The sequence below is a fragment of the Poecilia mexicana genome, unplaced genomic scaffold (genome assembly GCF_051168715.1).
Source record: "Poecilia mexicana isolate PSO_F unplaced genomic scaffold, ASM5116871v1 scaffold_18, whole genome shotgun sequence".
NCBI classification, from domain to species: Eukaryota; Metazoa; Chordata; class Actinopteri; order Cyprinodontiformes; family Poeciliidae; genus Poecilia; species Poecilia mexicana.
The window spans coordinates 17,751,164-17,763,748 of record NW_028263387.1 but is presented as its reverse complement, the minus strand read 5'-3'; the positions used below and the strand labels follow the sequence as shown (position 1 = coordinate 17,763,748).

The 12,585-nt window shown below is 42.1% G+C and overlaps 1 protein-coding gene across 1 annotated transcript; it reads right to left on the bottom strand.

The window, feature by feature from the left end:
• Window positions 1-525: 525 nt before the first annotated feature.
• Window positions 526-8,744, bottom strand: LOC106908847 (transmembrane protein 151B-like). The gene is made up of 6 exons (XM_088016040.1): window positions 8,741-8,744; window positions 7,740-8,113; window positions 6,986-7,120; window positions 5,656-5,795; window positions 5,495-5,534; window positions 526-4,924 (listed from the first exon to the last, which is right to left on the bottom strand). Exons 1-6 carry the CDS (start codon window positions 8,742-8,744, stop codon window positions 3,722-3,724), a joined length of 1,896 nt encoding a protein of 631 aa, XP_087872166.1. The 3' UTR covers window positions 526-3,721.
• Between the last annotated feature and the right edge of the window lie 3,841 nt (window positions 8,745-12,585).

Sequence of the window (12,585 nt, the reverse complement as noted above, 5' to 3'; positions counted from 1 at the left end):
TCACTAAATACATTATGTCAGTCACAATCATTAAGGCTTTGCTGCCCTCTAGTGGACAAAAAATGTCAGCTTTCAAATTAAGCCAAAGACATTACAACGTGTTAAAAACATTCTGGTTGGATTTACACACAAACTGCAGCCAAATACACAACATAAACAAAGACAACAAAACGGTGCGTGTTAGAAACACTGGCCATCTGATAAGTGCTCTCTGTACATATATGATTTAACTATTTATGTGTTTTCTTTCCGTAATATAAATGTTCGACTCTACAGCTTAGGCCAGACTATTGAAAACAACCCGTTTACATCTGTATGCACTCACACTTTGTTTTTTTGCTTTGGCGTGTTGATGAATTTGCAGAAGAGGATACATTAACTGAAGAACCTGAGCAAAAGATGTTGGCAACCTAAAGGCAACCTCATCTGCACAACGCCATGCTTGAGGAGTGTGTGTGTGTGTGTGTGTGTGTGATTACATGTCGAGGGTTGCCATATTTCCATTCAGGTAAGAAAAAAGGCTGATATATTTGCTATTTTACTGCAGTGATTAAGCATGCAAACAGGCATGATGGTGCGTATGTTTGTGTAAGACATCATGGGCAAAGAATCCTCTTGGCACATCTGGAGCAACACGTAAGATAATAAAACTGTGTATAAATATTCAGCAAGAAGTGCTAAACACATGTCTCAACACACATAAATGAACAGATAAGCAGTGGACCGAAACAGTAATTTTTACAAAAAGAAATAAAACTTTACAAAGGCATTTGTGTTTTCACTTAACCTCAGATATGAAGATGACGTGTGAGCAGCAATTTACAGATGGAAGTGAGTTTTCCTGCGTTGAGAGTACATTACATTTACAGGTTTCAGCTGCATGTGATGAACAGAGCAGTGAAAGCAACGCTGTCCTAAACAAATGAACAGAGCAGCAGCGTTGAGTGCTTTTTATAGTGCTCCTTTCTGGTTATGATAGACACAGAAGTCCAGAGGCTGAAGCAGTGATTATTGTTGTAAAAATAACTGCCTTTAATGTCGTCACATTTTCAGTTTTGTCCAGCTCTGTAGTTGCTCAGAAAGTCTCGTCCTGGTTACTGTTAATTTTCCGTCGTTCTCCTTGAGCTCAGCTTCCTTCCTTGTCCCTACTTCAGCTTTTTTTATTGTTTTTTTTTTGTCTTCTTTTCCAATATGGCTACAGAAGATCCATGAACCAGATTCAGCGGATGGGAAAGTGTGTCAGGATGTGTCCCCTACATCTAACCAGGCCAGCGGTCTCCGCTCCACTTTCCCAGAAAGTTGGACTGAGAGAACAGTCAGTACCCTTATTTGTTTGTCCTCTTCACACAGCTTTTTTTTTTTGGATGTGCTTTTTCATGAATGTGTAAAAAGTAAGCAGAGGCAGCAGGAACGGTCAGGATAAGCTTACCTAACTAATTCTTGTTGCTACGTTAGCAGGTTTAGTGTGCTTTGTAGAGTAAATACAAACAAAGCACAGATGGCGGTCTGTGCAGACGGCCTTTCCTGGGTCCATTTTCCAAGAAAACAAACTCAGAAAGTAGGACAAAACTCAGAATCCTCCAGGATTCCCGTCTGTTTCTTTGTGTTGGCGCTGGATCCCAATTGATCACTACTGTTTGATATTTTTTCAGATTGTAGCTATAATATGCCACCTTGCTAGTAAGCGTGTGTTTCCATGCATTTCTATGCCTGCAAAAGTCTTGACACATTTCACATTAAGGAAATAATAAGGATTTGTTTCTCCGTAAGCAGGAGGAGGTAGCAGCTCGCCCTAAACCTACCCAAAGCATGTTTCTACAGGGCTGGGAATGATACACAGTATAACGCCGGGGGGTAATTTTATTATTCTCAGCGATTTCTTCTTCTTCTTCTTTATAAAATCAACAACGCCAGCATAACTTGACAGCTTCCCATGCAGTCCAACATGTTGGACTTAGAAAAGGAAGGGATATTTCATGCCTAAACATGTATTTAGATATATAAGCTAACAAGAGAGACACTTCTCTGGATGTTTTCAGTTCATATTATACAGACTTATCTTTGGGAAAATGCTACAGATTATAACAGAACTAATGTAAAGAAAATGGGAATTTACCAAAATTAGGTTTAAGACATAAAAGGCTTTCTGTTTTTAGTTCTGCCTCACTATAACATTTCAAGTTGAAACAGTAATAATAAAAAAAAAAACTACGAGTGGGAGATATCAGGTTAAATTTGAACCATTAGGAGTATTTTGCAGACACAGCTATTAAGCTGCTGCACTCACATTTTTTCCTAACAATGTGGATCAGAACTTTAGCAGAAATTATAATGTCTACCTGAATGCTGTCAGAATAAAACTCTCTTGAATAACAGTTTTGGTCAGAAAAATGCCATTTTTCATAGTCTAGTTACAGTAAGATTGGAGTTCACCACAGAGGGCTTTTAAATGCCTGTGTAGAGTGCCAGTCTGCTAGGTCTCCAATGTACATTGTTCAGTGAAAGCAAGGAAATTTTGAAAAAATCTTGACATCATGATGCCACGGTCCAGTGGAAAACTGTGCCACCACTACTTTTGTCTTGGGTGGTTATTGTGTTATGCATAACATTATACATCTTTGAGGAATTTCAGCTGCGTTCTCGGCTGTGTATTTAAGATAAGGAAATAAAAATAACTACTGAGGGCTACAAGCCTGAACTGAAGATGTATGTTCTTCAAATAAACCAAACTGGAGGCATCCTAAAATGATGTTCTAGGAGGAAAGGGGTGAATGAGAAAAGGTGATAACATGGCAGAAGGGCAGAAGATGGCTGGAGCAAAGAGGGACTGAGTTGAAGAGGCAACGGCTGCTCCACTTTTTATGGCGTTCTCTTTAATCGCCCTCCTCCAAAGCAGTAATGGATTGAGTGGTCGGGAAGCTAATGGTGAAGTAAGACAGCATGACGAGACGAGGAGGAAATCAATGTAACTCGTCTTTCATTGGCACAGATTACTGTAAGAGGAGCTGGTCAGGTGCTGTTTGTAGTCATAAAAATTATTTTATCCATGATTTGGAATGGAATAATCTGGTTTATTAGCTCTAAATAATCAGAATCATGTGATTTAATAACTTGCATTGTGTTTTCTACTCTCTCTGATTTTTTCTCTTACCTCCTTTGGCTTTTTGTGGTATAAAATAATAAATATTGTTAGCTCATCTCGCTGTATCATAATCAATGTTTAGTCGATGCTTCAGCCCCCTCAGATATCCACTCCCAATTCCTCTAACGCTGTTTGTTTTGTAAAGAGAATATACTTTCACTATTGTTCAGTGGCTATCTTTAGCACAGTTAGCCCCCCCACTTTACCTCCTGCATAGATATATCTGGAAACACACATTTCTAAGCCTCCCGTCATCCTCACCTCCTCTCAGTAAAGCATGCAATTTCAAGGATTTACTTGCTCTCGGTCTTATCTCTTGCCTTCACCCTGGAACAACTCTGATCTCTTGAACTTGTGGGTTTACTTATGGTTGACGGGATGCACTGCGTGAGCTCGCCCCCTCAATCCGTTTGTCTGTTTATCCTCCCTCTTCCGGACCTCTGGTTCTACCTGCATCAGACCCGAGCACGTTTCTCTCTTTGCTCTGCCTGTTTCTGTCTGAACCCGCTCCTTCCTGCGTGCGCAGCGTTTTCTTTCAGCTCCTGCTCAAACCGTCCTGCTTTTGATGCTTTTTCTGCCTCACATGTCATCGCCAGCATGGCAGCTCTCCTCTCCATGGATGATGAGGACGGGGAAGAAGAAGGCGTCCTGGTAGGATGGAGGTCGATCTCTCTCAGCCTCCCTACTTTCTCCTCCTCCTCCTCCTCCTCCGCTTCCTCCTCCTCCCTGCTCTGCTTCCTCGTCTCTCTCTCTCCCCCCGTTTTCCCGTCTCCTCACCTGTTCCTCTTCCTCCTCCTCATCGCCTTCTCCTTCCAGCACCCCCCTGGTCTCCTCATTGTTCTGTCTGGAGCCTATTCCTAAGAATCCTCCGCTCCCTCCGCCACCACTGCTTCCTCCGCCTCCGCTCCCTCCTCCGTCCTCCCTGCTGCCTCCCAGTCCTCCTCCGATGCTTCTTGAATGAAACAAGTTGTTCTGTCGCCCACCTCCGAGTCTCCCCAGAGAGAACCCGCTGCGACTGAGCACCAGCCTTCCTCCGATGCCTCCACTGCCCGGCGCCGCCGCCCGGATCCCGGCAACGGTGGCGTTGAGGAGGGCGGTGGTCCCCATCGGAGCCCTCAGCCTGGAGGGCAGACTGGAACTCGATGTGGTTCTCCTGCACCTGGGGCAGCTCTGCAGGAGGTAGGCAGAGTTGAACACCACGGGCAGAGTCAGGGGTGGTGGGTGGGGGGCTTGGGTGGGCGTGACCCCTGGGGGTCCGGAGATGGGCGTGGAGGCTGTGGGGTTTGTGCTTCCACTGGAGTCCAGGTCCATCAGGAGGGCCTCGGAATAGCTGGGCACCATCTGCTGGTTGCAGCGGATGTGCCACTCCAGCTCCGTCATGTCCACCGTGTTGACGCGGGAGATGGCCCTGTAGCTGGTCCCGTTCAGCCCGAATCCCGTCCCGATTCCGTTCTCGGTCCCTCCTTCCACCGCGTCGCCTCGCCCGCCTCCACCCTGTCCTCCCACGACGACTCCGCCGCCGCCGTCCTCCTCCTCGCCGAACAGCTTCTCCACGTGGTAGTGCACGTACGCCGTGCGGTACTCTGACACGACCCGCAGCGGCCATGACAGGAGGAAAGCCGAGGCCAACCAGAACACCCGGTGGCGAGAGAACCACGGCTGACGGGCCGGATCTGGGAAGGCCAGGATGTGCTCCCGGAAATCCACGTTTTTTAGGTGCATTCCCTCCCGGGCCTCCATGTAGTCGTCCAGCCCTTCGTTTTCCCCAAAGAACCGCGCTCGCTTAAATCACAGAGAAATAATAATAAAAAAACACATTCAGTTACAAATTTTGTGAGCTTTTCATCCAATAAAAATCCTAAACTTCAATTGTTTTGATCACTTTCATAGTTTGAAAATCTATGAAAGAGGTTTGTCAGAATTTATCAACATTTAGCTTCAACCATCAGGTCTTACTAGCTGAAAACCAGCATCACAACAGCCTGAATCTGCCACCAACGTGTTCACATTATGCAGTGCCTAATATTTTGCACATAGACAAAAGCTAAAACTTTGGTCTCACCCAACCAGAGCCCCAACTTTCATGTTTTCTGCACTTTTGGGAGGCAGTCGAGTTTGTCTGAGCTTTCAGTTTGCAGTTGTGCCGTAACAAGGCAGCGCACAAACACACAATAGACTTTTCTTAATAAAATATCTTGAAAACCATGTAACTTTTCCTTCCTGTTTACAATTATGTGCTATTTGTTGTTGGTCTCGCTCATAAACACCAAATAAAACACCTACTGTTCTTCTGCAAGGCACTTTGTAAGCAGCTATGAAGAAGAGTTTAGCACACTTTCTTCTTCTTCTTACCTGAGTGAGGTAAGCAGCTTCAGCTCGGGCACTGGAGAAGCTAAAGCACAGAAATGTAACAAATTAAAACAAAAATCAAGTAATGATCAGCTTCACTATCAAACTAAATTCTAACTCAACCAACTACAGAGCAGATTTGTACTTTATAAGTCTGGTGGTACCTGAAACACTTAGTGAAGCGGAGGCGAACAGCAGGGTGGCGCTCCAGGTCCAGCAGCTCTTTTGACACATCTTTGACGCCGTAGCGGGCGTAGTCAAACTCTGAACTGGAGGCATGAGTGTTCACTCGCTCATGGTAGACCTGAGGAAAGGTGAAAGGTTTAAAAAAGGAGAGAAACAAAATTACTTCTCTGTTTGCTTAAGAACTCGAAATGTAAAAAAATTAGCAGATCTTGTTTGGTTTAGCCATTCTTTTTTCAGTAAAACAAATGTTTTTGTTAATGTTTCACGCCTTAGACAACAATAAAGATAATTTACATCTTCAAGTACACAACATGAACGAGTGCTGGTTTTTTGACTATTGCTGAGCTTCTATCAGTGATTTTTATGCACATTTTGAAGTAAAGCATTAGAAAAGTTGATGGAAACAGAAAAATTTGAAATAACTTTCCAAGTTACACAGAAAAGAATGTTTGTACACCCGTTTAAGGTGGCTTTTGACTTTTCCGAAAGAGTTAATGAACTAAAGAAATGGGAATAGAAACATATTTTCCGAATAAGTCCTGACATAGCAAACATTTACCTTACTTGACTGATCAGCTTGTTTGCTGTGTTAGAATTACAATTGTATTTCTGTCTTTATATCATGTAACTTTACTGATGCTAGTTGACTTCACTTACAATTACAACTTTCTAGATTTTTTTTCTCTTTTTTGCGACATTGTAAAAATTTGCTCAAAATTTACAGCACAATTACATGGAAACATAGTATTACCTATGGAAACGTACACACACTTCCCTGGACAAACACCAAACTTTTAGTAGGGCAAACAAAAAGATTAGTGGTTTATGTGTACTTTAGCTGAAAAACACATAATTTGAATTTTCTTTTCTGCATCATTTTAAAAGTTTCCTCAAAATTCACAATAATATTAGGTGAAAAGATAGATGGGGACTGTGCTGGATTGGCTAATGGAACGACATGTTAACATCCTTCCCTTTTACAAATCCTGTGTTTCCTGAATCTGTTCTGCACAACACTTAAAGCTGCTCTGGGCACCTGCTGGCCTGTGCAGAAGGTGGTTGCTATGGAGACTATGGCATTACACTGACAGAGACGCTGCTAACCAAGGATTTACATAGCTAGCTAAGGTAACTGCCTGCTGGTTGGGCATGAAGAGATGAGCAGATGGTGCTCTCCCTGTCTGATCTCCCGACAGCTGAAGGAAGATGCTAATTCATCGAATCATATTGACATGAGAAATGTCTATACTTATACTTGCTGTTATAAATTTGACAGAAAAGTAATGAATAAAGAAAGGGCCCCCTCACCTGTGTGGTGGTGTATGCATCTCCATTGCGGTATCTGGTCACCTGTCTGGTCCTCCTCACGTAGTGGTAGCTGATGGCCTTCCACCAAATACATGGAGTGGCCTGCTGGAGTCTCTGCACCCGCTCATACACTTCCTACCAGACCGAACCAGTTCATGCAAAATGGTAGAAAAAGTGAGAGAACTTCCTTAAAAGACAGACCAGCAGGAACAAGATAACTATTGTTTGGGCACAATAGTCACAGCGGACAAGACAAAGTTTAATTATATCACAATGACTGTTGTTGTTTTATTTTGCTACAAGCAACTAAATCATTTTCCCCGGAGGGAGTTTTTTCATTACAGAACAAAACAGCCAGGCTGAGTCAGGTCAAGTCATTTCCTACTTGATGAGGCAATAATTCTTCCAGAAATGATGGAGGAAATGTGTACATATTCTCTCCTGGAGAAACAGAATGACGCATTGATAATTTATGTGTACTTTAGCTGAACTCCTTATTTTAGTCGCAGTATTCTGGTGGGAATGTGTGGTCTTTATTACCACAAAGTGTGAACACAGAAGACAAAAACAGATTACATAACGCAGCATAAAAGTACAGCAGTTAAAAGCCAGTCTGAATAAATGAGTCAAACTTTTTCTTAAAGAATCAGTAGAAATAACATGAAAGCATCCTGCAATGTGGGGGGCGGGCGCTCTGAAAGATTTGTCTCCTCTGGGAGAGGAACCAAAACCAAGGCAGCTGCATGTCAGATACCTGGAATTCAGCGTGAGCCAACATGGCCGTCTTAGAGAAGCAGTGCCAGCACTCCACCAGGTAAACCACGTACAGCATCGCCAGGAAGGCCAGCGGGATGTAGACGTAGCCGCTGGAGCACGGGCTCTCCAGGTGGAGGATGTCATTGTAGTAGGCGGCGGACGTGGCGTCGTCGGCGCCACCAAGAGGCATGGAGGAGGAAGAGCCGAGGACGGGCACTCGGCAGAGAGCGCACCAGGCCAGCGTGGCAAAACAGCCGTACATGAGCAGCGTCAGGAGGAGGCACTTCCAGTGGGACTCTCTGCACAGGGAGGAGGCCAGGGACTGCTGGGTGGGCTTTTGCTGTGGGAGCAAACAAATATTAGCTACGTTTCCTTATGCAACACGACGTCCACCCTGATACTCAAAACTGCATTTATCTTGTTGTTTATCATTTATCGTGATAAATTTCTTATGGTAAGAGCTTTGACTTATCGTTGTCACAATAAATTCCAATTAATGATTGTTTAAAATCCCAAAAACTGTTTGCATTGTCAGGATTGATAGTTTTGTTATTTTCTACACCGTTTGTTCAATGAAATGCTTAGCTTAGTGACACAAATCACACTTCTTTATGCGACTGGTATCGTAAAGAAAATGGGAATGTTTTCCAAGTGTGTGTTGGTGGGGCTATAATTGCTGGTACAACAGTTACCTAAAAATGATCAAACAAATAGTTCTTATTGTCACTTTTATCATAATCACAAAAGTACCGGTAAATATTGTGATAAAATAAGTCCATATCGCCCACCCCTAGTGCAATAAGTAAAGCACCATGCATAGGTGTTAATATTTTATCATGAGAAGATTTATTTTCTGTCAAGGAAGGAATAAAGATGTGCTTCAGGCTGACGTCTGGTAAAGTATTAATAACCTTCCTGTTTGGTAAACAGTGTCAGATTTCCAACCAAATGTGCAGCCGGAGGCCTGGACCAAAGGAACGCATTAGAACTGCTCCATACCCATCTGAGGGTAAGTGCTGCACATTAGACATGCACACGCACACACACTGTTTACAGTGCATTCAAACACACAACCATAGCTGGTGTGATATGCTTCCTTCTCCGTCCACATCCACGTTCTCAGCATTGTAATGCAGCCAGAGGAGAATATGTGAATAATTTAGATGAGCACGATGCTTCTAGACGGTTCCCCAGCCAACTGACTCGGCTCCAACATCAGCAGCGCGTCGGTGCTGATGCAATGTGTGCATCAATAACAGAGAGGCAAAAAAATAAATAAATAAAGCTCGTGTCACACAGTTTAAGAGTGAAGACGTTGGATTTCATCCCCGATAAAGACGAAGGAGTGTTTGTTTCCTGTTTCACTTCGTGGGAAGACAAAAAAAAAGAAAAAAGAAAAAAAAAAGGAGATGACGAGTCGGGAAGGAAAAGCAGATGGGATGACACCAGTGTCCTTCTCTCCTCTCAGTCAAGTCTGTCAGCATCTATCCCTCTATTTACCTCACACACAAGCCTTCATTCCCTCAATCACTACCACTCGCTCCTTCTCTCATACACACTCATCTCTTTTCAGCACAGTTGAACCACAAGGTGATATTTGCTGGCGAGCTGGACACAAAGGCTTTAGATTTTTCTCCTCTATCTGCTGATCGTCAAGGGCAACGCTGTGAGGCAGAATCAATGGGACCGCTCAACCAGCTGTTCACCGTGACAAAAATAACCCCCAAGAAGCAGCTAATAAAAGCAGTCACTTTAAAAAAAAGAATGGTAGAGCATCTTCCTTTTGTTCTCTTGTAATCGTTCTCCTTTTCTTAACTTTTCTTCCGCAGTTCCTTTTTACATTTTAGCATGTTGCATCCTAAAACTTTGATTTCTAGGGGATTTTATGTAACAGACCAATGCAAAGTAGTGCATAATTGTGAAATACACATTAATAATACATATCTGAAAGTCTGAAGTGTGTGGCGTATATGCATTCAGTTAACACTTTGCAGAACCACACAACTTACAGCTGCAGGTTTTTAAGGGTGTCTGGTTTTAACATCTAGAAACTGAAAGTCTAGAAGTCAACTATAAAGCACTTGCTGCAAGTATATCACATAAAAGTACAGCAACAGATTGACAGCAGGAGATTAAACACTTATTTATTGCTATACTTCTATCTTGACTGTAATTGGATGCTCTGAGTGAATATTCCTAGTTAGCTGGATTTGATCATTCTGTCCAAGGTTTCCCCCAGAAAACTGGCTAAGCCTGATGGTTGGGGCGCTTGGCAGTCATTCATTAAGCGGCCCGTCGTGTTTTTGAGTTAAAAATGTTGAAAGTTGACAGAAAATTTGAAAATATCACTTGATAATTATGTGTTATTGAAAGATTGGAAGATTAATACCCGAATACCAACCATAAAGCCTTAAAAAATGGAAACATTTTTAAAAGACTTAAATAAATAAGCAGTGCTTAGCCTGGTGGGGGCACAAGTAAAGTCTGGTGCCCGCCAGACTTATAATACATTGAGGGAAACCCTGGTGTCAGACTTAAAACTGAAGTGGAGGTTTGATGTGCCGTTACTGCATTTCAAGCAAAATGTTTGTTTGAAAAAAGGAGTTTAGTGGATTGTTTGCTTAAATGTTATTCTTTTGTGAATTTGTGATAAAATAAGTTTCTACAGGACCTGATGTTTTCTTTTCTGATTACTCACCAATGACAGAATGCTCAATCACTAAACGATAGTCTTTTCAGTGAGATGTTCAAAGCTTGGGATGTTATTTTATACCCCAACTCTCATTTAAACTACTCAACAACGTCCTCCCTGGCCTGTCTGATGCGTTTTTTGATCTTTATGATGGTGTTTGTTTCTTTAAGTTCTCTAAAAACCTCAGAAGAATTCACAGAACAGCTACATCTTACTAAATTAAATTACACACACACATGGACTAATCGCTAAATCGGTGAAGGCAATTGGTTGATTTGGATTTTATTGAGACGTCTACGTCTTACATAAAAAAATAAATAAAAGTTGTGAATACTTTTGCAAGGCACTGTATAACCTCTGACTCTTACTTCTACCTTTGTCCCCACCCATAGATCTCCTCTCTTATTTCCTCTTTAAAGCTCTGTCTCCAAGTGGATTGATTGAGCTGACAGAGCAGAGAGTGAGGCGCTGAGCAGCATCTGAGACAGAAATGATCCTAAACTTTAAAAGTGCAGGACAGGAAATGTAACAAATAGCAGGTGTAGGAGATTACACGTCACCTCAAGAAACCCATCTGGTGACATCTTTCCCCGTCTTCCTTCTCTCCACGTTTTTAACTAAATAGCTTTCACACTTGCAAGTATCCAGCTAGCCAACAATTTCATCACGAGTCTGCAACAATGCGGCCAGTGAGGCAAAAATCTGCCCCAAGACAGGAGTCAAATTATTCGTGTTGGCACTTACGGTGCCAGGTCCCTCGGGGAGGGAAAACAGGATGCAGTGTGGGGTCACTTAGCAACAGAGCTGCATCTCAAAGCAGCAGCAGTGCCAATAATATAAAGAAACATATACGAAAATAGAACCAAGAGTTGAATTTGCACCGACAAAGACAACTCTAGTTTATGGTCAAACAATGATCGCAAAACCAAATCTATTACAATTTTTAAAAAATAATAAATGTAGCGACTGTTCTAAAATCTATCAAGAAGCTTCCACAAGTACAATTCTTAACTTGAAGGACAAAGTGTTGTACTAAAGTGGCAAAACTTTCTTCTGTTTGGCAGCAGAAAATGTCTTAAAAAAGCAAGGTCAAAATTATGTATTTTCACTCTAAAGCCCAGTCAGCACAGCTCTCCTCAGTTATAAACCAGTAGTAATTGCAACGTAGTACAGTCTCTTTTTCAGTACGTACTTTGCTGGAGTTTCAAGTGTGCTGAGTCAGACTTTACTTTTTAAATTCATTAAGACAAAAGTGACAGATTTTGTTAACTCCACTGTGACACCTTAAGTGTTTAACATTCCCTGGACAATAAACTGGTTGTCACAAATCCATGCATTAGTTATCACTTGGCTAGATTACCGTAATGCACCTAATGTAGAGGACAGTGCTTCGTCCAGCTTGTCTCCAGAGCCAGTAAAATGATGCAGCTCAGTTTTGGTCCCACAACGGGTTCTTCAGCTGTGGAAGTAAAAGAAAGTGGTGCAACACCTGCCCTAGCAACAGTTTAGCTTTGGAGTTAAAGTAAAGATCTGCTTCAATTATCACCAAATTTGACAGATTATATCAAAGGATTACACATTTGATGCATTAAGTGAAAGTGTTGTAGCTGCTAGCTAACTAGCCTGATTGGTCAGAAACCAGAAGGTTTCCAAGTCTTCACTATGATTTTATTTTTCTTTCGGGAGAATCTGTTTGGGAATCTTACTTTCTGTCACAAGATGGTTTCGATTATTCTGTAAGAGTTGCCTCAGTCAAGCTTCAAGCGATCAATGATGAATTACTCTTCTTGAGGATAATGTAAAATCTACAAAGCCAAATTTCAGGGGGAGTCAGTTCTTGTTTTTTGTTTTTTTCCCAAACTGCCCCACAAGCAATAAGAAGAAGCTGTAGCAATAATACCATGTACCCCTAAATTTAGATGGAACAAATTACAGTATCAAATTTATTCCAGAGCATCCAAAGCCTGAACCACCAGCTAGCTTATTAAACAGAGTACAGCAGTCAGGGTTGGATCCTTAAGCCCAGGTTCTTATTTTAGGTTCAGAAAGCTTTTAACAAATAAATTTTTTTGCCATAAACTGCATTTGCTATGCATTGACATGCTTCCTGAGTTGCTTTGAACATATTTCCTCATACTAACAGCGTCGAAAA